Below are 26,869 nucleotides of genomic sequence, written 5' to 3' on the forward strand. Positions count from 1 at the left end.
AGAAATGTCAGGGGGAGGGAGGACAACAGTAAATTAGCCAAGGTTCTTCACAGCTACTTCACTTTGCTTTCAACTTTGCTGACAGATTATGCAACTCAGCTTTTAAGATTCTTTCTCTTTTCAATAACACAACTCTTTATTAGTGTGTGTTTTAGCCTCCAAGTTTTGGTGGAAGCAGGTTACAATCTTAGTTTCATTTTACTATCCAATAAATGTTTCCATAAAAAGTACAGTGAAAAGTATGATCCAAGATACAGATCTCTAAACATGAGATCCACACTTTGATCATGGTAATTCTTTCATGCTCAAAGGGTTCTCTTTTTTTTAAATAAATGCCAGTATATATAAATACTGCATTTAGGTGATTTGTAGTACTTTTATAGCCCTAGATATCAGCATATATGATGGAGTAAGCCACTAATTAAATGCATCACACAGGTTTATTGCTCCATGCTAACTATTAGAATAGTTCTTCACACAAATTTGAGAGGACACAGTAAAGACCCAAAATGATTTACCAAATATACCCAACTTTGAAAGTCTTGCTGACAGGCAACTTCAAGAGACAGAGATCTATATTAGTGAGCCCCTTAAAATAAATCAGAGACGATATCTCATCAGTAGGCATGTAATGAATAAACAGAAGTATGCTGTGAAGATTCACGGACTGATTGTAACTACGGAAAGCTATTGAATGAAACAGAAAACAGTAATACACCAGCATAATAGGTTTGGAAAGGTCAACTTTTTTTAATAACTGCTCTTCTCTCCAGGTTATGTCATGCAGTTACAAAGTAGTTAGAAAAAAAGCATGAGTTTCTGTGAGGGACTAGTTGTCTTTTAAAAAAAACATTCATATTCATTACATAAATAACATCTGGCACTTCAAGGGGACTCCACTGGACAAAAGCCTTACACTTTAAAAACTGTGCTTGATCCAATATTGTGTTGAGGTCCATTTTGTCCTCCAGTATGTTCAAAACTTTCAAGACCTCCTGATGATAAAAAAAAGAGGCTGTGTGTGTTAAGACAGTGGATTAAGTTCATAGCAGCATTCTAGCTCCTCTGTAGTTTGGCCAAGGATTTCTGGGTTCACTTTCACTTTAGTTGTTCACTGAGGCAGTATCTAATTTTCAGAAAGCCTCTGAAAGGAAAAGACTAAAAAAGAATTCCAAAAAACCTAAGTATGATTGCTTTACCAAATTCAGACTATCCCTTTTTTTAAAAAAAAAAAAAAAGAAAACAATCTATAGTCAGAATAGTTATGTAGATACTTGATTAAAAACATAACTAGAGTTGCTCGATAGTTTCAGCTTATAAAAATATTAGTCTGCCACCTCTACATACTTCATGGTGATAGTCAAGCTAGCTTCAACAAGCAATAAAAGGCAGTCCTATAACAGCAGCACAGTTAAAGAATAAACATTGCCCAAAGATAATCAGGCCTGAAGCTTTACTACAAATAAAAATTAGACTTCTATCAAAGTTAATCCCTGCTGGAGGCCCATTCTTCCTTTGACAATGCCACAGCATTGATCATACAAGGCCTTACTGAAAGTGCCAAAGCCAAAATTACATCATTAAACAAAAGTGCATGAAGTAATAATGAGCTAAGTGCTCATTTAGTACAGTATCTGATCTGAAGTCTGAGAAGTGGCTCAGGTGGCAAGACCACTCTTCCATATGTAGAATGTACCATTTTGTTTTGTAGGCGAAATACCCAGAATGGCCCCCACAAGCGCAGATGAACTGTTGTCTTCAGATGCATACTTGTATACAATTTCCTAATCCATGGGTTTTTATTGTAAAAAAAGACTAGTTTGGACTGAAACTAATTGAGAATAGAATCCACTATAATGTCAGAAGAAAAGAAAATTTTGTGGTTACATGTAAACTTGTGATAAGCTTTTTCAAGAAGAGGGTACATTAATGGCGAGAGGGATGGGATACAATAAGGAGCGGTAATGGCCTATTTATGTGAAGGTCAGGCCAGCCTCATTGTACACTTTGAAGACTTTCTCAATTGCATTGACATAGGCAGCTGTTCTCAGGTCCAGACCCAGGTTGTACTTCATGGCAGTACGCATGATTTGCTGAAACGGAAAAGGTTACATGTGATTTCTGCAAGTTTCTCCATAGGAACTACACTAGATTTTGCTTAGAGGATCTAGGTTAGGAGTAGAAGAGCTGCTAGATTGGTATCAGAGCTCAGATCCTTTAAGGATCAAGTCTAAAATTCCCTGATTCCCCTTAAAACTGAGATCTGAAAGGCTCTTTCCCAGGTTACTATATTGCTGCTTTTCAGGTCTTGGATCCGCATGTACCTAAGATACAGGGAGAGACAAGATGTCTCAACTAGTCGTTGCCCCACTAATTAGAAATACTGCATAAAGGGGTTAATCTAAAACTGCTGATGGCAAAGTAAAACACTCTTAGGTATGTGTCCCAGACTAGTCAGGTACAAAGGGACAACTAAAAAAGTTTCTAATTACTACAGCTCCTACTAGAAAATACTTCCTGATTACATGTATGAGTCTCTCATGTTTACTATACTCAGATAAAGTTGGGCATCCTTGCACAGAGCAGAAATACCTCATACTCACAGTGACTTCCATTATTGTGAACTGCTTATCTACTCCTTTAATTGTAAAGAAATTCTGTACCACACATTCAAAACTGTCGCAAAACCACGTAAGTTTTTTCCTGTAAGTACATTTACTAATGCAGTATTTACCCGGGCAGAACGCTCCATTGTATAAGCCAGCCCAGAGTGGACAATGTCTTTCTCGGACGCGCCCTGCAACAACAGGAAATAAAAATCAGAGTTTAATTCAAAACACAAAAAGGTGGTAGTCATATATTAGGGACAATGACATGTTGGATTCCCATAATTACCGAGGTCTGCTCGCTCATTTTCTGCTAATAACTAGTGTAAGAAACTAAATCACCTTTACTGTGTTACTTGAAGAGCTAATTATGGTCAACTCAATTCTAAAACCTCAGATGTAAGCACTGGAATCTTTTATATGCCTAGCTTCTACACGCATGATGCTTGCCTTTTTTATTGATGTTGTTAACTACTGCTTTCAGCCTTCAAAACACCCAGTAAATGTTAAACAAAAAAGCTGCCAAGAGTTAATAACCTAGAGAAACTACTTCCAATTGTTTTGAAGATGATCAGGTTTTAGGATAGGCATGGATCCCCAGTTCATATATTCAATACTGTATTAGCCCTGAGCAACTCCACAATAACTTTGTTCCCATTAAAATTTAAATACACAGAATGATAAATAATTGAAGATACTCAGTCATTCTAATTCAGGCTATCGCCTTCAATGTTTCATCACTATGACTGTTGTAACTGACTAACAATTTGAGACCTGGCTTCACAAAATACATGCTTTTCCTCTAATACCAATTTGGGCTGGATGTAGAAATTACTAGGCCAGTTTCTACAGCTTGTGTTTGCAAGATCACCGTAATCATGTTAAGCCACAGAACCTATCCACCGTGCTATTCATTCAGCCTAACATTTATGAAAGTGCTAGCATCATACTGGAGCAGGCTAAAGTCTCTTTCCATCATCTGGAAAGTTTACATGCACAAGTTTACATGCACTTCCCCCAATTTCTTCCTGAGGAAGCATGGTTTAATGTTTTTCACATCTCACTGGATTGTTTCCCCCAGTCATTTGTCCCATCTCGCCCTGAACTTGTGTTAAAAAACAAAACGACCAAACCTTTTAGCTCCTATACATCCCTTGGCAGGGTATTCCACATTGTAACTGTCTGCTGTGCTAAGAACCATCCCCATTCTTCATTCTGTTCCTCACTCCGCTGGTTTTGACAGTGCCTCCTTCACCCTTCCTGCCAGTGAACAATCTATCCTTATCCATCCATTTTCACACCACTCGTTCTATAGATTACTGTTGCTACCCTAGGTAGACCTAGGTTAGGCCATTGTTCCACGTATGAGAAGCTTCTGCATCTTTGATTATTCTTGTGATCTTTCTCTGAACTTTCTTCATATCTACAATGTTTTAAGATACAGAGAGCTCACCTGCATGCAGGCTTCAGATGGCAGACACACTCGGGGTTAATATTGTGGCATCGTTAGTCAGTCTTTTTTCCCTTCAGAACAATCTCTTAACACCGAGTTTGCTTTTTGATTTCTATGGATTTCTAAGCTTATGTTTTGTCATCCCCTCCAGATCTTCCATTTGAATGCAAATAGATGAGCTCATAACCCTTAATTTTAGAAGAAAATTTCCCCACCGTGTATTGCCACACATTAGACAATGAGTTTTAGCTGACATTTCTTTGCTCATTAATTCAGTCCTAAAAGAACATTCTACAATTTTTCAGTCAACTCTCGCCTATATTACAGAAACAGCATACCAAACTGTTTGTGGTGTGGGATCTTGTTGAAAGTTGTTTGGAAATCTGGGCAAACTATATCAACGAGATCTCAAAAACTAATTCTGGTAATGTTTAAGGTAGGATTTCCCACTACAAAACCTCTGTAGACGTTGATAGCTAGGGTTCAAAGAAATTATGGAATCTATATATTTATCAGGTTAGCCAGCAGAAATATCAAGTATTTCATAGCAAATAAAAGCATGAGGAAAAAAACCGCAGGTTTTTAAGTTTTCCTTACTGGCCTGCAAAAAAAGAATCATTCCCTACACCCTCCCCAGTAAAAAGAACTCACACAGTTTGCCTAAACAATTGGAGATAACCTGTTGCTCTCAAAAACTCTGAATGGCAACACGCAATCTAACAGTAGTTACAAATAGAAAATGCATCTGTATTAAAACTGTAGCTTTTAAGCAATATTGGAGGTATTTTGCATGGGCTCAAGTAAAAGAAAGAAAAAATTGCTTACTTCCAGTATTCTTAAGCAGTTCAGATCATTTGCTAGCTTTATTTGTTTGGCCATTAGGCCAACTATGACTAATGCCTTGCCTGGGGCAAAAACCTCTGCAACAGCTACAACGGTAAAATTTAGATTGCAGTTATAATATCAGAGTACAGCTACAGTAACAGTAAAAGAAACGCAACAGCAACAACTTACCGATATCCTATCTTGAAATTCTGCTGTAGGCACAACTGGAATAGTTCCACCATGTTTCCCAAATTTTCTTTCCAAGCTTTCCTGGACAGACACTAGAGAGGAAGAAAAAGCAGAGGCAAGGTAATGGACAAGGAAAGGAATGTGCTCCCTAACAAGAGAGATGACTCCAGGACTTTCAGCATTCAATAGCATGAAATGCAGAATACAGGGGCTGAGGGCAAAGTCAGTCATCTTATTTTTGTTTTCTAAGAAAAGGGGGAAATGTTGATTTATCTGTTTTTACAGGTGAATCCCTCCAATATTAGCAGCAATATTGCTATAGTACAGTCACATAGCAAGTGACTGTGGACTTACTGATCCCACTTCACTAAACTCATAAAGCCGATAGAGCAATCTGGATTAATTTTCCTAACTTGATAGATAGCATTAGACAAAATATTTCCCAAAGTTAAAACAATCAATTATCTCTAATTGCACTTTGCATACACACTACTTCCTATGAAAGAAGCACAATGTGGAATTTTATTTTTTTTCTTTAAGGCATGAGAAGTGCTTTGGTATTCGGAATTGATATTTATTTCATCTTAATTCTTGTAATTTAATTAGTAAGATTTCCTAAACAACATTACAGAGTGTTTCAGATGACACAACCTTTAAGTTAAGAAAGGGATTTAAATTAGAATTGCCATAACCCTCAACCACTTTAGAAACACCTTGAAAGGTATCATTTACGAGAAAATGTTATATTAAAAAACATTTAGATGTATGTTTTGTCAAGTCCTGTGTCCTGAAATTTTCATATTTTCTACAGAGTACTGTTTAAAATGGAGCGATATCCTGCAGTTCTTCTCCATTAAGTTTTCTCTCTCCATGTAATTGGTATTCTGGCCCTGGAGCTGCAGGCCATAAGCAGATTTCTACAGCACCTGTACCAATTACATTATTGTCCTTTATAGAAAAATCTCTATCTACAGAACAATGTTACCCACTCAAACTTTGAATACTTCTCAAATACCAAGAGTACAGCTGAAAGACATTTATTAAGAAGTAATAAATATTTCACATAAGTGCTCTAAGTTTAGTATTTTCACAAAACTGAGGAAAGCATCACTTTATGAATTAAAAGATAACTGAAAAAGTACGCATTTAACTTAAGTCACTAGAGTTCAAGTCAATTAACCTATCAAATCTTTCCTACTCTTCAGTATGCAGCAATAATAGACTTGTGAGAAATTAAGGTGAATTTAAAATAGTTTTGTATTCATTTCTCCCACAGGTGGTGCTTGCTAGTTCAATCTATCAATTAAACAGTGAAAGTGGAACTGAGCACTTACTGAGCAAGTGGTAGTTTGAATCCCTTTCATATTTAAAAGTCAAGCGGCCATAGCTGACGTGGTTCAAGTTTTTCAGCCACTCAAAATAGGACACTGTTACACCGCCAGCGTTCAGGTAAAGATCCTGCACAGAAATAGTAAATGGATTGAATTGTTACCATGGGATGAAGACAGCTCTATTGTATTAAGGAAAAGCAAGCGCAAGTGTTATGTACAAAGTACTAGTTTAAACTACAGTACAGAAGACAATCCAGTTCTGTTATTCTTGCATGACAATCCTTATCCTCTTCTGCAGCCCAGGGATAATTTTTACTGATTTAGAGGACTTGACGTTAGAACACGTGAAGTTCAGGTGTGCTTGACTGACCACTTTTTTTTATTTTAGTACAAGTTTTTAATTAAGAAAGTTAAAACGTTCTTAGGCCATCTTAGTGAGTAAAGGCTGAAGATCAGCCACTCTTTCAGCAGCATCACTCGATCAGGGCACCCTTTCTCTGGGAAAAGGATATCATTATACGTAAATACGTCTTACTCTTTCAAATTATCACTATAGACAATATTTGTGCTATACAATCTATGATACACAGTTCTGTCAGCGCATCACCCAGAGACACAATGTTTACAAACAGATTGGCCAGTGTATTTACTCTGCCTTCTTCCTTTGCTTAGTGGGCTATTTAGTTGAGCAAATGTCAGCCAATACTCCGAAATGCAAAACTACAGATTTAAGAACTAATTGCGCATTGTTCTCTCTTCTGAATAGATAGCCTTCATTTAATAGTTATCTTTGGTCGTTTACAGTTGCAGTGTAAGTAATTACTACCAATCTTAAGCAACATTGACACCCATTTCCCAGATATCAGTTAAAAACCACTTCAAGAAAAGGATCGGCTATTAATAAAAACCTTCAATAAATAACATCCTGCTACAATTTACAGAAATATTACCCTTCTACTGAAAATCAAAAGTCATAATAGAATCTTACAGGGATAACCATGATATTCCGCTCCAAGAAGATTTTGTCAGCTTCAGGAGTCGTAGGCCCATTGGCACCTTCAGCAATAATCTGAAAGGAATCACAGCAGAGTAAATCAGAGGTATATTTTAGTTTCCATCCATGCTAATTATTGAATACCAGTATTTAAACAGGCCTTCTCCACTTTTCATTTGCATTTGAGCTCTCCGACTTACTTTTGCTTTAACCTTGTGAGCATTGGCCTTAGTCAACTGCTTCTCGCTGGCAGCGGGGATAAGAATGTCACAGTCTGTTTCCAGAATGCTGCCCTCAAGTGTCTGTGCTTTAGGGAAGCCCATGATTGTCCCGTGTTGCTGTTTGAAGAAAACAAACCAGGAGGTTTTTAGTGTGTGTGTGTACTTGTTTGGCTTACTTGCCCTCTTCTAACTTTCAAAAAAGAAAGAAGGGAGCAGCAACAGTAATAGACAAACAGCACATAACATAATTCCTATCTTTACTTAGCTTAGGCATAAAAAGGAAGCTACAAAACTTGGATAACAGACCAAGTTGCCATGATTGAGGCATAAGTGCTCTCTGGCCAAAGACACTGATAACCATTTGGGCTCTGGAGCATTTAGTTATTTTGAGAAAGGGGTGATGATGACATTCAAATGCTACCTTTGCAAAAGAAGACACATCGATTAAGCCCCTTAAAAACCCTAAGTGGGAAATCGTGTTTTAGTGCCTGTGAACTGTTCCCTCAAGGCTGCTTCGCTTGGAAACTGAAAGACCATACCCAGTTTTCATTATAAACCACATATTCAAGTCACGCTGCCATACAGGCTTTCATTTTTTCAGAAACATCCCATTGGTAAGAAGCAGCAAAAGTGCACTTTGAAGTCTTAAATGCCACATGCTCCTGATTCTCCATCAGGAATCCTTTAGGAACCTCCTTGCCCTGGTTCCTTGATACATCCTTCCTAGTTTAGTCATAAGAAAGGCAAAATAATCACCAATACAATTCTGAAACCAAAGTAAGCCTGCGCACATGCAAGCCTTGCCATTTTTCTGAGAGTCGGGTCAAAGGGTAAAAGAAGAACAACGTTATGAACCAAACAGAGAGCAAAGCGACAAGATCAGTTAGTGCTAACCACCTGCACTCATACTGGGGCTAAGGAGAAAGCTGGAAGAATCAACATTCCTAAGCTATTTTGTAAGTACTAATTGCAGCCTGATTTTAAAAATCACAAATTAACACTAGTCTACAGTCATCCTATGTGCTTGCAAAGCTGACAAAAATTAAATTATTTCCGCTCGGGAGCTAAGTTTCATACCAATTTGTAATCTTCTAGTTCCTTTGGGTCAATCCCATCAGGATTCCAGATAGAACCATTAAACTCTCCGACAGCAACGCACTTTGCTCCAAAACGATGCAAATATCTCATAGAATGCAAACCCACATTACCAAATCCCTGAAGGCGGAAAGAGAAAGGGAAAAGTAGTTAACCCTTAAGCGAAAATGATGATTACTGCTAAGGTTTCTATAAATTTGAACAGCTTTAAATAGTTCTTAATCCATTGGCATATCTTGGCATTAGATGATGTGTATAGGAGAGACGGAAAAAAATCTACATGTTCTGTTCTAGTCTGAATACCACTGTAGAAATTATGCATTGTAGCCAGCAATGTACAGTTGTGCTAAATGTTTTATACTGGAAATACAGAAGGGAAGCATAAACACTACTATGAAAGTGTCGAAACTATGATATTTATCAACACAGAAACATTATACTTATCTATTTTATAACTGACGCTGTCTTAGAGGGGTTCATGGATTTTTGTATGACTACTCAAAGGTTTGACTAACATTTGCATGCCAAGAAACACTCCCATTTAATTTGGACAAGGGAGGCTTACAAGTGTAAAACCCACCCTACAATGGAAAGCATTAAACAAGAACATCATTACTTCTTCACATTAAAACATACAACCTAATAGGAAGCTATGTAATTTCTAACACATTTCTGAAGTGGTCCTGTACAAAACAGATTGCCTAAATTTAAATTTAGATAATCTTTTATTTAATTAGCATCTTTTACATCCTCACTGGTGTAGAAAACCTAATTCCAGGCCGTTATTTAACATTCTGGAAGTAAAGGAACACATGTGGTAGACCAGAAGGTCACATGATCCATATCAAAAGTTTATAGTAAGATTATATGCTGGGAAAAAGCTGAATGTTAAATTCCTGTATAACAGCTCCAATTACATTTAGGATTTTTGTTTATATATTAGAAGCAAACTTCAATACAGTAGTTTGTCATGCATTAGGTCTCTTTGTAATGCTGTATCCTTATTTTTGTAGAAAAATCTTCAGCTATTCTTATGGCCGTATTTTCAGTCTAAGTTACGCTTAAGTGCCTGTTGGTTAGCCCTCTGCCAGGCATGAACATGCCAAAGTGCAGGGAGAAGAGTGTGCTGCTGGGTCCGTGCAGGGCAAAGATGTTTGTTTCAGCCCACTGGTTAACTAGAGGACAACTTGGAGGTTACAATTACTCTGCTACTGCAAACAACCAGTGCACTGGTACTAAAACCAACAAAACAAAGTAATCCCTCAAGTTAACATACTGTTCAAAGCTGAACAGACAAGTTCTTTCTTTGAAATTTTAGGAATGATAATGCATATTACTGAATATCAAACTCCTTCAAAAATCAACTATATAAATCCTGAAGTCTTACGAACACCAACAACGTACGTTTAACCCTACATATTTAGAATAAGGTACTGGTTTCTACTTTTCCAATTGCTCATTCCATAGCGGAACAAGAACATAACCCCCAATTCCTTCTCTCTCTAAATTTTTTTTATTACAAAACAGTGCAATGAGTTTTGTGTAGGCAGCACCATTGTCACAGCTCATTGAAAAGTGTGCAATGCGTTAGTTTAAAGAACTCCTGTAATAGTATTTCACTTTTTTCTTTGCAGCCTATGTTTATAAAGACTAGAGATGTGGCTCTGTGCCTGTAGAGTGCAATTGAAAGTTCAGTTTTTATAAAACAGTCCAAAATAAAGGGCACCTATGTTGCTTGAGAAGTGTTTCTGAAGTTAGAGACTAAAGGTTAACTTGGAAGTCGTAAAACCCTAACAGGATTTATTGCTACAGCCCTTTTTAAAAACAGCTCTACTGGAAGTTTGTTTACTGCTTTTTCCCTGCAGTCAAAGGAAAAAAGTTACCTGAACAGCAAATGTTTTATCCCCAAATCCGGGAGTCATTCCTAATATACTCATATATGATGCTTCATTGATGAAATTTTCAATTCCGTGGAAAAGACCACGACCAGTTGCAGATATACGTCCGTGGATCCCACCCTGGCTGATGGGTTTACCAGTTACACATGCATGTGCGTTTATATCCTGTAAAACAGTGAAGGACTTGTGAGCTATAGAATTAATCAAACAGCTGGAACAAGAAGTTTTGTACATTTTAGAGATAAGTGAAAACACGAATCATAAGAGTCAGAACATGATATAGTTTATATACATTTAGTCTGTAAAGATGATTTCCTTCCTGACTTTGTCTGAACACCTCAGAAGTACTCTAGTAGATGGCAGGAAAGTTGCATAATGCAATATTGGATATGCTCTGTAATTTTTTGTTGTATTTAAGTGTACATGTTAACTTCAGTCTGTGGTTAATTAATTACGGTGACATCCATGTAGCACTGTTAGCAACGAGCAGGCCTTTAACAAATCATAAAGCTTTGAGGGACATGTTTCTCAAAATAATCTCCTATTACAGCCATAATTTCCATCATTATTCTTGACTTTTTAATCTTTTAAAGGGCTTAAGATGTATCCTTGGATTGGTTTTTAATCATCTTTAAACAGGCTTTAGTGTTCCTTTATACCAAATTCAATTATTTTGAAACAACAATACAGGCCTAATACCTTTCTGTTGTTGATCTCAGAGGAAAATCTATAGTAAGAAGGTATTATGGGAAAAGTTAGATAAGTATTTACTACTTTTATTCAGAAAGGCAATATATACAATCATGCCTCTTGTTAATTTGGTGGCAGTAAAATTAGTTTCTCCATATGCTAGACACTCGCCAAGATAAAATAGACCATTTAAAACCAGAGTTAATTTTTCAAATTGAAATTAATAAGTTGAAAAAACTTCTTCCAAACTAGACACTGTTTGGGAGTCCCTCTTCTGTCACCACTGGTTCCCATGCTCCCACACCCTGGGAACAGTCACACAGTGGCTTGGCATCCAACACAAGTGAAAGAGTAGGGATGAAAGGCAATCCACTGAAATGAGTCTGCCAGCAGCCGGATGGGTTTCTGTTCCACCAACCACAAATTCGCTGGGAGGCTCCCTCCTTTCCATCACTTGTGCCAAATGCATTTGCATGCCTGTGGCGTGAGCACAAGATGCTTGGTGAGAGGAAGGAAAGGAGCAGACAAAAGTAAGTGGAGGCCGAATGGCAGGAGATGACTAGAGCCATGATGGAAACAAATCCTATTTATTATTTGAAAATGATAGTGAGTTAACTATAGAAAGCAAAAGAAAACCCCTCTTTAATAACAATAAAAGTGATGCTGGGCTCACCACAAAATTCTTATTTCAGTTTCCCAAAATGTAGCTGCATTGCTCTCATTAAGCTGTATGCTCCCTCTGGTGGCATATCGACCATAAACAAGATCTGTGGTGGTGTTTTGCTAGGAACAACTTGGCCCGGCATTTTGATGTATTTTTAGGTTTTCATTCTGTTTCAGACTGAAACTACATTATAGCCTTCATGCATTTACAAAGGAGGAAGTATGTTTTATAAATACTTCCAAAGAAATACAGCCTCCCACCGTACATAAGTATGTATTTATTAAAGTCCCTTCATGTGTCCCAAAAGTCAGTTGGATGTGTCAGGAAGTCCAGAAGAGTGGAAAGGATGAATTTAATCAAAAACTTTAGCCATATATAATTCAGTAATCCAGCAACTTACGATGGATTTTCTGGAACAGTTAACACAGTAGTTATTAAAGACTTGCATGGTTTGGCAAGAAAACAGAGCGTGAGGTGAGGGCAGGTCCGGGTTGTTTTGAAACACATAGAAACCACAGTCGGTGTCAAAGTCCTAAAACCTCTGGTTTTAAGTCTATTAAAAAAATGTTTAACGCATCTTGCGACAAAAAGAAAGACTATGGCTTTTAATGAGAAGCTTGTAAAATGGCTTATGGCATTAAAGACTTCTATATTAGTAATAATAGTCTATGAACTTAGCTGGCAAAGTTCAGACACTGAACTTTTGCTTGTTTCTTAACCCATTTCCATGCTGCAATAATATTCTCCTTGTCTTTCCAGCTTCCTGTCTCTGTATGTTAGGTTCCAAGCAGGCTTCCCCTATCTGTTTTTATCTGTTATTTGGCTTTTCCTTTCCACTGCAAGCTCCCTGAACACATCTGTGTGCAACCACACTGACTCATCAGGTCTGTAGATTTCTCACCGAAGAGTTATCTTTTCACTCAATTGAACATAGACCCTTGCATAGCTTCTATCTGTTTTCTGAATTGTGGTTTAGTTTTAGTTTTTTTCAGTGGTCGTTTTCTTTTCTTAGTTCCCTTCCCTCCTTCCCCCACGGTCACATTTATATATCTGGTGGTTCCTTATCACCTTTATATTTGTTCTTGGTGTATCAACCAGATAGTTATCTGAAACATCTTCCTCTACAAACTGGTTTTGATAGGTTATTCCACTTTTTGCAGCCTCGTCAGAGTTGCCCCTTCCTTTTCCACACCTGGTCATTCTCCACCATAGCTCATAAATTCCAATATGGCTACCATTCTCTCTTCCACATAAAACCAAGCAAACCAGCAAAATTAAGTAAACTGATTTAATTGTTTTCCTTATTTCAATTTTTTAATTCCCTTTTCAGAGAAATGTACCTAAATCCTCTCTTTTTTTTTTTTATTCTTTAAGAATAAGATACTGCCATGCAGAGAGTGCCTCGGAATAAGAGAAGCTGTTGTAGTGTAATTCAAATTGTATTTTTATCCTCGGTAGTTGTTGGTTTGTCTTCTTTTGTTACTGAAGCATGTGTATGTGTAGGACTATACAACAAGCTCAGATGACAAAGTGGAAAGAGTAAGTAATTCAGCCATTTAAAAATCTTTTCCTGTATGAGTGTTTAGTTTTCCACCTATTAAAAACCCTGAAGCTTCTGTATAAAACTGTATGGGAACTATTAACAGATACAGTAAATCTTAAAGGAGGTCATGTGCTGTGAGCCTTCTGTGTCAGTCGTAATACAGCAATGCTGTTGCACCACTGAGAAATACACATTTTAGTGAAATGAGTTAAATGTTATAACTTAAAATGTTATTGTTAAAATGTTATGACTGAGGGAGCAAGTTGCCATTGTGCATGCTAATGTATTTTTGAAGTCATAATTTTGGGGTTTTTGTCAGGTTTACAGTTTTAAATAGAATATTTGTGTTTACATACACAAATAACAAAAAGCAAGTAATGTTTTATACTGATATCCCTATCTAACAGACAGCTCTGTCTAAAAGTGATTTAAAGTCAACTAATCGGCATGCCGTAGCCTACTCCCCAAGCATTCCTTCCCTCCTCCCCATCCCTAAGATACCTTAGACTGTATTTCAGATCTAGAAGAACCTGTGCCATCGTCCCCTCCTATTTTTAAAGGCATCGGACAGCACAAGACAAGTATTCTGCTAAAAGGCTGTCTCAGGAAGCCAGGCACGTCTTGAACAGACATGCCAGAGAGAAATACATGTTGGCTGGCTCTAATGCCTTATTACTGGGAGCGCACACCCTGCTCTGTTTCTCAGGAACTATTGGAAGGGACTGCAGACAGTGAAAAGTCTTTTCAATTCAAAAGGAGCAGGGACAGGCAAACATGTGAAACCTTAGCATATCAACACACTAATACAAAGCTATGGCAAGATTCCATAGCAAAGCATGCCTTGCTGGAGTAGCGGAAACAACGTCTGAAAGAGAAACTAGAAAGTTTGGGTAGCATGGACAGTAGGGCCCTAAGAAATAAGTTGTCTGTAATATATTTTCCTTTTGTCCTGTCAAAAGTATACAACAGAAGTGCTTGGTCTACAGTCATGTTTTTGGTAGAGCCAAAACAGGTACAAATAACCCCAGCAACATATGAACAAAGTGCAAATTAAGGGCTATAATTAAAAACTAATTTTTAAAAACTTGATTTTTTTATTGCCTTCTGGGCAATAAATTGTATCAGTTTTACATTTTGGAGACTTTGATTAAGTTTACACTGATTACTTGCTACTTTTAGGGGACCCCAGACGACTTTAATACTTCTACAGATTATATGAATAGTGCAAACTTAATTTACATGGTGTCTTGAATGCACAAAACCAGAGCATTTATTTAATAACTCTTGTAAATTCAGTAGTCCGAAACAAAGATTTCAGTACCTTAAGGCTATACCAAATATTATGAACTAATTGTTTAACAACTTTAAATTAGTAATTATAGTACTAATGAAAAACAGAGGGAAATGGTAAAAAAAATAGAAATCAATTTTAGATTAAGTATGAGACCTTTAAAAAATGTGTATTTTCTTTTTGCTGAACAGTTGCAATCAGTATTGTCTCAAACTTAATTTAAGCCTAGTATAAAAAGATTAACCTTAAGGCTATTTTTCCTCAGCTGCACCCTAAAAACCTCACACCGATTAAGTTATTACAGTTTGCAAGAGTATATTTAGGTCCACGTAATTAAATAAAATTATATGGTTAAGCAGCACAGTAATAAATTTCTAGATAAAAGGATTTCTGTAAAGACCTAGAAAGCTTTTATACTTGAAAGCCTCTGCTCGAAACTTACATAGTGTCCTATGGTACTGGCATAGGTGTCGGCAATCCAGGACATCTCCCTCTCCCCTGTGCTCATATCAGGAGCAGGCACATCAACACCAGGTCCTGTTGGCAACAGTGAAAACAGCTTTTAAGGATTGAACATGAATAGTTATCTTCAACCATTATTCCCTTGGGAACTATGCAGGCCTTGGCAGAGAAGAACTGTTTTCCTGTTTAATCCTCAATTTATTATGCAATCAACAGATTCTTCTGGATTCAGTTGAGTTTTAGATGCTGTATCATGCATTTATACAATACTGTCAAGACCTCCAACCTTTCACGCAAGGCAGTCAGTAAAATGAACGTCAGTTTGTCAAAAAAAAAAAAAATTCAGAGTAAGATAATGCAGCAAAACCATATTTACAGTTTTATTTTTTTGTCAATCGTTGCTGTAACAACAGGAAGGGTGATATCTAGGTATGATTTCTACATACCATGATATTAATAAGGGCTTTTTGCATTAGAATTTCCTCTTTGTTTCTGTGTGAGTTTAAAAATTTAAAATATAGGCAGTTCCTAGTCATTGCACTGTAGCACATACATTCAATTTTACACCTCACTTCAAGAAAGAGACATTACATCTTTCTTGATGAAATAAAGCTTTAAAAGAACTTTCACACATCTGTTGTAATAAAAGCAAATTCTGTCTGTTTTTAATAGATAACTAAAAATAGCATTTGCCCAACCTATTTAAGATCAGAGGGACTCGCTCAGCAAGATTTTAAATGCAACTTTGCCTCTACTCATTTTTTTTTTCCTAATTATTTTTAAAAGGTTTGTGAAAGCTACCTAGAACCAACCATAGAGCCAAAAAGGAAGACAAATTTAATTAAACCATTTTAATTGTCACTGAACTAACCATCACTATAGCTGGCTTAGTGTATAGTACTCCCCTAGTCACATGTCACATAAATAAGCGTGTTTATACAGAACTTAATTTATATGAGAAATGCTCTGTCTGAAAGAGCAGATAACAAACACTGGCTGAAGAGCAAGAAAATGCAGATAAATGGATATGCATTCCCAGGGGTATTCAGACATCAGGAACACATGACAGACCTTTAACTAGTTACAGGCCTTATTATTCAGTTGAGTAAGAACCTCCTCCAGGTAAAGATCCTCCATTTAATTACAAGTCGAGCTAGTAATATTCAGCTTTCTCCAGAAGAGACTTCCAGATAGCAACTCCAGACAGCAAGCTATCAGAACAACTCAGGATTGAGAGTCTGAATGAAACACCAACTAACATTAGACCTGAGGTTCTGTTACAACAGGCACCTATGCTTCTTGCCTATGCTTCTTTTGCAGCCTGTGGTTGCCATGGGTGAAGCCATCAACTTTCTCTGGGGTAGATTTTCTATTTCCTTCCTCTGTTTCCTCAGATATCTACCAAAAGCCTCAACTGAGACCACAGGCAACAGTAACAGTGAGGAGCTTGATATTAGAGGTCAAAATTGCAACAAACTTGGTCACAATTTTATAATCTACCTCAAAGAGAAACGTGATTCGTTTTGGATCCTATGAGCTCAGCTTTTGGGGCTCTTCATAGCAGAACAGCCACCAGAAAAAAGTTAAGACACAGTTCCCTTTAAAATGCACTAAGATGCAATGACTCAATTCGTTGTGGCTCTTTGCTGAAAGTTCTATACCCAAATTATTTACAGCTCTCAAAAATATGGTTATTTTAAGGATACTAACTAGTGGACGCTGCCAGTGCACAGTAAGTCAGATTCCTAAATTTTAATAGTAAAATTGCACAACATACCAATAAAGCCCTTTTTTGCCAGCTCCATGGTAAACCTTCTTGTGATCTTTTCCAATTCATTGTCCTATAGAGAAAATGCAATAAATATCACAAGAAATCATTAGTGTTTATGAATATTTGCTAGAACTTATGCCCAAACATAAACAAATGCCCTTTTCTTTTAGAAGAAAGGATGATTCATATATTTATATGCCACTGCCTAACAGACCCTTGGTACTCAGGCAGCACAAGGAAACATTCGGCTTTCTTTCCGTACATTCTGATCCTCATGTCAGGAGTGCAGCACAGGAAGAACCACCTGTGCTCGTGGCAGAGATTTCCAGCAAACAAATCTGATATCCTATGTGAGAGATTTATAACCAGCAACAGCAGTAGCCAGCCTGCCGGTTGTGTAATCAACACAGTAGAATGACTTCACACAAATCCTTACAGTCTCCAGCTTACGATATCTGTTACGTATTCTAGTATGTCTTTCTGTACAAGTTATTTTAATTAGGGCAAGATGGCAAGCCTGCAGTAAACTTTTTATGAGCCAAGTTAGTTATTATTCACACTGGAACACTGCATAGAAAGGTTTAATGGAGCATAAAACTATTTGTTAAAATAAACAAAAATATTAACTTTTTTCTAAGAGTAATTTAATTTAAGCCTTTATTAACAGTATCAACTTAAAAAAAATCAGGTTCCAAATTATTGGTAGTCTTCTGACTTTAAGGAAAAAAGTAATAAATTAAATAGTTTGAAGTATTCCACCTCTGAAATACACGTTTTAAAAATTCTTTTCCTACCTATTGCATGCACAAGCTAAATTCAGCCTTTACAGAGGCAGAAGTGGCAGGAAGTTTTAAGTGGTCAGTAATGCCCTTAGAAGAGCTTTTTTAACTGGCTGGCTTCAGTGCTGCAGGTAACTGAATTTTTATCTATGATTAAGCTTACTGTGTAGTTCTTGGGATTGATCTTGACACCAGCCTTTGCCCCACCAAATGGCACATCTACAAGAATGCAAAGGAAAATCATTTTACTTTTTCAACAAGGCAATAAAGGCAGAATGCATCAGTAATATGCGTGAGGAATTATAACTTTGATTTTAGCAGTGAATTTGCTTTTGCCACATTTAGGGCTTCACAAGCGTAAGCTATAATCTCATCTAGGTACTCCTATAAAATGAGAAATCTCTCAAGCGCAGTTTGAAAATGGCCTTGAAACTCTGAAATTCATTATTTAAATTTTCTATGCTTCAAGCTCTTGTACTTGGCACTTGTAGAAACAGTAAGTTTTACCGTTTATATTTTACTGGTTTAGCGCAAAAATTTTACTTTGGAAGTCTCAAGTGAAGTGTCTCTATATACATTAATAAGTATTTTGTTTTCTTATACATAATGTGCAGATTCTCTCCAAACTCCCCTACAACTTAGCAGCCATGTATGCATTATACTTCTTTATGACCTACAGAGGAATTTTATCCTTCTCTCTCCACAGCTCCCCTACCTGAATCTTTTACAGCCTTCATCTGTTCCCCCTAAAATTAGCCCCCTCCTAATCCAAGTTTGTCATACTTTGATTTGAGTTCAAGAGCAGTACTTTTACAGGAGGGGGTAACTAGCAGAATTCTGACTTTTCAATGAAAATGTAACTTTATTCAAAGTATTTACAGTAACAGCAGAAGGAATATGTATTATTATTATTATTATTATTTTGGTCACTATATATTTTTTCTCATCTTGCTACAGATTTTAATCAGAGATTAGTGTCTAAAACTTAATTTAATCCTTTAGATGCCTTTCCTGTAAACTACATCAGTACTGATTGAAATTAACGATTGTATCCTTGCTTGAAAAATTGTCACTTACCGACCACAGCACATTTGTATGTCATTAGAGATGCTAAGGCTTTCACTTCATCCACACTAACATCCAAACTATAACGAATACCTGCAAAAGACACACAAGAAAAAAAGGAATTCACTGAACAACTTCACAGGTATTTACCAATTGGGAAAGTTAATTCTAGACCAGCCATCTATAACATGCAAGTATGTAATTTATCAACTTAATTGCTCTAAGGCTTTAAAGAACGATCCCCCATTCCCCTACTTAAATATCTATCTTACAGTTAGCAGAAATTCAATGTCAGCAATTCTCTATTAAGTAGTTTAACAGCAGTACTCAACCTTGGACCAAAAGTGAATATTCCTTAGAAGGAAGATAAGCCAAGCTGATAGGTAACTCAGAGCAGACTTTTCAGGAGGCTGATAAAGCTCATCAGCATCCCATAAGAACTTTAGCTTTGGACTTCATCCATTGTACCTGAACGTAACTTATCACTACAAGTTACAAGCAAGATCTCTTTGCTCAAGTAATGGAAGCACCTGTTATAAGCCTTGCAATGCGTTGGCTGTGGTCCAACAAAAGCATATGTAGCTTCAGAGCTCTGGCTACTAGGCACAGCCACATAACAGAAAGCAGCAAGTCACTCCACAAACTCAAATTTGTTCAAAACATTTTGATGGAATAACTCTACCCCAGCAAGCTTGTGTGAGCAGGCCACCCATCCCACACCCGTGTGGGAGCCAGCCCACACCTGCATTCCCTGCTCTGAGTCATTCAGCAGAACCACAAGTGTGTGCTGACACACGGTCCAGAAGCAAATTCAAATTGTTGTGATCTGATAGCGGCTCAGAGGCAAAATGGGTGATCCCAGCCATCCAGGCAGTTCAAAACTGAGTGGAAAACAATGACACAAAGGTAGGGAAATCTGTCACCTGCCTATTGCCAGTCTTCTACAAAATGGGTTGTGGCCATCCAATAAATTGATTGAACTCAAAGTTAAAACTCATGTATTCTGGAGATAGTTGCAGGGTAGAAAATATTTAACCAAACTGATAGGGCAAATATACAGAACTACAGAAGCTTAAACATGACTTTTAAGATCAACATAGCGCCCAAAGTCATGCGGCCACAGCAAAAATAAACCCCTACACCTATATGTTAGCTTCTATCCAAGCTTCTCCTCCATCACTAAGCATATAACAGAGCCATGAAGAACTAACTCTCCCCACCTCTACCCCCCAAATCCTTGTCTGTAGGTTGTGCCAAGTTGCACGGTAGTTTGTAGCAGGCACAGAGTGTCCTTTAGATGCTAGGTACAAGGCATCACAAATTTCCTATTATGTAAAGTGAAGACCATATTCAGGTCCTTGGGAGTGAAAAAAGGCCAGCATACATTATCCAAACTAAAACACTGTGCTGCTATGAAAGCCATTCCTGAATGCTCTGGAAGCAATCCCAGTTTCAAAGGAACTGAGTGCTGCTCAAATAAAGCTCAGGGCCAAGTGCTGCTTTCTTATGTAAGTTCAATCAGTAAAAGAAAGTACCATGCCTCCGCAGAACAGAATTTAGATTTTGTGTGTACATGGAGGAAGGGTGGTCTCCAAAAGCAAACCAACTAGCTGTAAGGTGTTAATGTCTGGGCTTTCAAGAACCTTCTCACAGGAAGTAGTATTTGAAATTTAAGTGGACTCCATCAGAGCCCAACAGACCAGTCAAAGTTACAATGTATGTGGGTTTTTTAACACCTTACTCCGATCCTCCGGAGAAGTGGTCATCCTTCTGTCAATCCCCGAGCAAGAACAAACACCACCTTTGGCACTGACTGTCATGCCTGGGGACACTGTTCCCTCTTGGCTGAGCAGGTACTCTGGGGACAGGTCTCATCTGAGCATTGCTCAAGCCAGACAAGTCTGAAGCCCTGATCTATGCTGGGCAGAAATGAACTCTGCCCCGCCACCCCCAGCTGAAATAGGTCACTGTGTATTTATTCAACCCAGATATTTATTCAACTTCAAGCTGCATACACAAAGCAGTTTTGCTACAACTATACTCCTGCAGGCACACAAGATGCTGTTTATTGATATATGGAAAGCAGCAGTGGGCTAAATAGTTAGGGATAGTTATTTTGTACAGTTTTACCAGGGAAACAAAACATAAAAGCAGAGAGCAGCTTTTTCTGCATATCATATTGAAGGTGGGATCTGAAAAGGTGAACAAGCTGCATTTTAACTAGAAGACTCAAACACATGCAAAACAGTTAGGTCTCCAGTTTCCTTGTATTACAGTCAAGGGTTACTATAAACTTTACTGTAATAAATATTAAACTTTCTACCCAAGGAACTAGGGAAAAAGCCCCAAGACCAACAAAGTACTGAAAGGCTATAGCTGAGACACCTATTTGTCACCCATGTAAATATACCAGAATAAGGAAAATGTTCAGTCTTGAGGCTGAAACTGTCATTTTCTGGTAAACTTCATATTTTTAAGCAAGATTTAGCTTTTTTTCTGGCCTTTTAAACGCTTTAATTGAAATGGCTTGTCTGTTGGCTTTATCTTTGTCAATTCTGAGAGTTGTGCTGACTTCACTAGCCACTTTGCTCCAGTTTATCTGCTAAAAACTTTCATTACAGTGTCAGGCATAGTTTAAGGTGTGGATTCCAGGCTCCCTGACAGATGTGACTATTTTTTCCCTTCTGTGGCATGAGTGAGTAACATTTAAGATGTGCTAACATTTCATTCCTTTTCACAAATTGGCCAGTTACCATTTTCCAGGAATTGTAACTACTCTACAGGAGGCCCACCTCTTGACAGGGAAGTTATTTGTGCTAAGCTGTTAGGACTGATGAGAAGCAGGCATCTGAGAATGCTGTACATTCCATCTGCAAGGGGATGCACAAAGATAAAAGACTTAATTTCTATTCTATTTGGACATCAGTGAAATTTAGTTTGACAGCTTCCCAACTTGGCAGGAGGCGAGTATTGCCATGCATTTGTATGGCTCTTTTGGCAGTGTTACTATGCATTCAATAGCCTGAGTCTAAAAATGGACCATATACACAGATAAAGTACTGGGTTGTTTTTTTTAAAGATTCTTGATATATACAAGCAAATGAAAGTCACTGCTATGCAGCAAGATTATCATTTTTTTAAGCCCTGGTAAATCCCACGCAGTAAGTCTCTGGAAACTTGTGACTTTTACAGCGAACTAGCTACAAAAAATAGTTTGAAGAAAGCCTCAAGTTACAGTATGACTCACTGCCATGGAAAATACTTTTCACTGGAAAACATACAAATTCTTGTTCTAGTTGAGAATTCTCTTTCCTTGCCACACCCCAAGAAGTTAAACAGTATGCTAAGAGAGACTGTTTTTCAACGCCCAAGGCCGTCCAGATGAGGAAATGTTTTAATTTTAATTTTATTACTGGTCAGTATAAAGAGAAGGCTTTATCATCACATTGCAGTGTCTACGCTTTTAAAACTTCTTTTTTATGATCTGTATTTTGGAGATATTATACTTCACCCAGCTACCTCTTGCACTGAGCCCAGTAGTTGTTTTGTCCAAAGTAAAATTTTCTCATGATTTAAGCTGAGCTTCTTAGATAGATGCTATGGATTAATTTTCACTTTTCCAAATGGAGGTAGCAAAGCACTTGAAACACAGTGTTTTTTAAATAAATGTCAAAGTAGTAATTATCTGTAAGGCTGTATTTCGGATTCTATAATAACAGCAGTCATTTACCATTTTAATCACCAAGTTTGTACTAGCAGGCATGTGAAAAAGGTCTTGATTTCAAAGAAAACTGGCTATACATCCTACTAGATTTTACGTTGTACAGAGTTCAGTGTGTTTATTATGCTTCCTTTGAAAACATGGTGTACAGAACCACCAACTTTTCAAGGATGATTATTGCCTTTCTACTATGCCTAAAAATCTATATTTAGAAAAGTTAGTGTAATTATTTCCTGACCTTCTAGTCCAGTGATCTTAAATGGTAGTGTCTATGTAGGCCCTTACCACTAACGAGTGTGAACTATTCAAAGACAAGTCTCAAAACTAAACAGTTGCCATAGTAACAGTTCAGAGCAAAACACTTGGTAAACTACTCCTCCTGCACCAAGTATCTTGCAAAATTTAGCAAGTCTCTCAAGTTCCCCACAACCTGGAACAGACTTGCATCTCAGTCTGAATTATTAATATCTAACCAAGGCTTTTGTCCTGGTTTGACTTCAGTGTTTTCTTCTAGTTATGATCATCTTTTGATCTTTGAAACTAAGTTGGGTCCTTTACAGATAGCAGTTCTTGTTAAGACAGTACATTTGTTTTGCTCACCTCTGTGTGCAAAATGCTTGGTCATCAGAACAAGTATTTCAGGGCAGCAGCTATCCTACGCTATCCATATGGCACTCAGCAAAACAGATCTCATTTGAAACTTTGTAGAACTGACTACAGCCATACTAATCTCCCAATTAGCAACACTGGATTCTACAGAGGCTCTCTGGGTTAACAGCTTGCCTGACCCTGTCCCGAAAGCTGACATTACATCCAGAGCCTAAAGGGACTTCAATAAAGATGCTCACCTTGTTCAAACTATTCAGCAAAATCCCCCCCAAAAATCCATAAATCAGCTCCAGCATTTATTGTAATGTCTTAGTTCCTCAATGTTCCTCAATGAACTCTGGATCATGTATTACATTTTCATTTAGATGAAGTTTGTGAAGTAAGTAAATGAGACTGTGATTATGCTACTATCAAACTCTATGTAATCACTGACACCTAACACAGAAGGAATCGATGTTCCAACCAATCCTTAGGCTCTTTCAGAACAAGAACATTTTTCTAAATCCAGTAAAACAATCCAGCCTTCCCTATAAGGAAACTGCTTAGCGTTATTTAACCATTTGGAAAGTCTGTTAAACAGCACAATGACAAATTTGTAATTACTGAAGACTAAGAAATTCCAGACAAACCTAACAAAGCAAGATGAGTAATTCAGTGCTGGAAAACAAGAACATTACTAAACTCAATTCACTAACTGCCAAGAGAAGAGATAAAAATATTTATATCTTCCCACACAGCATTAGCTAGCTATAACCTAGGGCAGGAAAAAGACAGAAAAGAAACTCCCCTGTGGACACAGCCCACCATTCTGATTTAACCAGAATTATCTATTAGCAGCCATTATGGTACTCAACCAGACAGAACACTTCAGTATACCACTTCTTGTATACTTTCAATAACTTGTACTTATACTTGGAATATACTTAAACATATACGCGTATATGTTTATTTCATTCCATGCAGAGAAAAGCCAAGAATATTCTCCATTTAAAGAAGAGTGGTGGATTAGTAAGATCTTGTGTTTTTAATGCAAACGTGGCAAATTTAGTATACCACCAGGCAAGGAGATATTACCTGAATTCATGCACTTACAATATGGCTATGAAGTAGAGTCTCACCTATAGAACTACCTCAACCCTACCTAAAGGATTAAGTTGCTCGTTGAACTGCACTCACACTGTAATAACAAGGACTGATACAGAAAGATGCAGTAACACTACTTCCATGTGGATATTAATACCATGTGCAGGGTATGTGCAGAGGGTGGAAATAACACACGAGTTGGCCCTGACTAGTCCGAATGCCATAGCAGCCACAAAACAATAAGCCACCATAGTGCTGACATGAAGCAAGCAAATTCCATGCTTGCCTATGAGTTTATTTCCTAACAAGACGTAGCTGTTTTTAATTCATGCAACAAAGAATACCTGCTAGGATGACCCAGAGAACAGGAGGGAGACTACCACGCAAGAGATTCCCCTCCTCACTCTCTCCAACACGTGTTTATCCAGAAAGCCCAATGCTGAGAGAGGTATGATCTCTCTATAAATAGACAAGGAGCCAACAGCAGCAAGGGAAAACAACTATTTAAGATCAAGGACAAAGCTGGCTACTGCATGAACAATATGAGCTGATTATACGAAAAAGCTGAAAAGCTTTTGAAACAAAAAGATTGATTGAGAGCCAGAAGAGCAAGGCATAGATAACCTCCTGCAAGAATATCAAAGGTAAAAACACAAAACAGATATGGTTCACTGAGAATTGCAACTAGTTTATTAAAGGACAGCAAACACATGGGACGCCCGTTCCTTGTCCTGTTTTTTCAATTTGCAATTTAAATATATATCCACTGTTGTACTATTTGTAAATTTAGGTATGCTCTACAATAAGAAAACAGAATAGTATGAAAATAAGGCACTGATATAAACTTTAACTGTAACACTGCAAGTGGTGCTATCACAGTTAGGCTAATTACCTTTTTTTCTGTAAAACTCTCATTTTCCTTTGTAGTTAGATCAGTTTCCATGGTTTATTTCAGGTTACAGATGGTCTATGTTATGGTTCCATCTGTTTCATGGTCCCTAGGGTATATTTCCACGTCTTACCCTCTAAAACCCCTGGGCCAAAGACATGACCTCAGAACTTTCATCCATGCATGACTTAAAAAAGCAAAGCTACCAATACAACCACAAAATAAACAGAGCTCTGCTGAAGTGAAGATACCTTACAGCACTACTTCTTACTTCCCCCACTTACAAAGGGGAATAAACAATGTCACGGTAGCCAAGACAACACATGGAATTGCACCGGTCCAACTCTTGCAGGTAAACCTTCTTCTTCTGCAAGTAAGGTTACCATCATGATGTAAATATATATTTTTTTAAACAAGGTAATGTGTGCAACAGAGGCTATTTGGTGACTGGGCACTGATAGGTCTCTGCAATTGGAAAACTGCAGCAAGCATAGCATGAAAAAATGTCACCTTATGCAGAAAGAAGCTCATTAACATGAAAGCATTAAGTCAGGTGAGGAAGATAAATCCTAATAGGCAGAAGAAAAGCAGCCAACACCAGAACACAGGAAACTTTCGTAATGCAGAACAGTTCCTTCCACTAACCAGCCGAAGCAGCACCACCCAGAAAATCAGATTCATTCACCTCCAAGTCAACTGAGCAAATAAAGTAAGAATCATCTATCTTTATATACAGCTAGCGAACTTTGAAGTAATGCATGACAAAGTTTTTCAAAATCCCTATGTAAGTGAAAGTCAGCCTAAATCGAGTCTGGAACTAAAGATGGTGTTAAAGCTTTTTGGAACTGTGGAAGCCATTGAGACTTGGTTAAGGCAATTTGGGTGAGCATAAACAAAAGGTTAGGCTGTTTCCCAACTCTGATTCATTTGGTTTCATTGATAACAGACTTGTTGGACAGTCAGTTTACATGAAAAGGCTTTACAGAGTTTTAAACCACTTAATAGCTTTACCCCCGCAGCAAATGCTGCCTAACAAACATGGAATCACTTCCATACTACTAAGCAGGTAGGAATTTAATAAGCTTATTCATACTTGCACATAGGTTATTTTCACCAGTCTGTTCTCTGAAACTGACCTATTAATGAAAACAGCCGTCAGCAACCACATGAAAAAACAGTGTAACCAGTTTTATACCTTTCATAGAACCTGATAAAATCATTTACAAAGATTCATTATTTTAAGTAGGAACGGCCAGAGTACTTTTCAACAGTCATCTGTATTCAGCCATCTCATTTCCTGTACCCCATTTGGTTTGTTTTAGTTCTTTAGGCAGCTGTCAGTGCAGTGAACAAGAGCAGCTGTGGTTTCCTGTTAGTGCTGGCCACTAGCACGCGAGTCACTGCGTAAGCAAGGGAAAGAGTGATCTGACCCACAGCATTACTTCAGCTACCAGGCAGCATCAGTCCAGTCATACAAATACTAAGTTTGGATCATAAGCAACTTGAGTTCCAACAGACAAGAAAATTGCTTATCTCCATGTTCTCAGTGGGATGAGGAAGCTTCTAACTAATTTTCCTTTCCAGCAAATGGTTACATTGCAGAAAACAAAGTCTTTAAAATCTGTACTTGCATGCTGATCATACTGCAAGGCCTACCGCTTAAATGGGTATATGCATGACCGTTTTGTAA

The 26,869-nt window shown here is 37.6% G+C and overlaps 1 protein-coding gene across 1 annotated transcript in view; it reads right to left on the reverse strand.

Annotated features, from left to right (window-relative positions):
- Nucleotides 1-726: 726 nt before the first annotated feature.
- The window catches only part of GLUD1 (glutamate dehydrogenase 1), a 30,633-nt gene continuing 4,490 nt past the window's right edge, over nt 727-26,869 (reverse strand). Inside the window, exons 2-13 of the mRNA XM_054205898.1 lie at nt 18,890-18,970; nt 17,976-18,031; nt 17,040-17,103; nt 15,243-15,337; nt 10,598-10,777; nt 8,697-8,834; nt 7,599-7,736; nt 7,393-7,473; nt 6,408-6,531; nt 5,074-5,165; nt 2,735-2,797; nt 727-2,093 (exon numbers count right to left, since the gene is read on the reverse strand). Coding sequence (XP_054061873.1) covers nt 1,974-2,093; nt 2,735-2,797; nt 5,074-5,165; nt 6,408-6,531; nt 7,393-7,473; nt 7,599-7,736; nt 8,697-8,834; nt 10,598-10,777; nt 15,243-15,337; nt 17,040-17,103; nt 17,976-18,031; nt 18,890-18,970 — 1,232 coding nt within the window. The 3' untranslated portion in view covers nt 727-1,973. The remainder of the gene's footprint in view (nt 2,094-2,734; nt 2,798-5,073; nt 5,166-6,407; nt 6,532-7,392; nt 7,474-7,598; nt 7,737-8,696; nt 8,835-10,597; nt 10,778-15,242; nt 15,338-17,039; nt 17,104-17,975; nt 18,032-18,889; nt 18,971-26,869) is intronic.

This window comes from Rissa tridactyla, chromosome 6, assembly GCF_028500815.1.
Source record: "Rissa tridactyla isolate bRisTri1 chromosome 6, bRisTri1.patW.cur.20221130, whole genome shotgun sequence".
Taxonomy (NCBI): domain Eukaryota; kingdom Metazoa; phylum Chordata; class Aves; order Charadriiformes; family Laridae; genus Rissa; species Rissa tridactyla.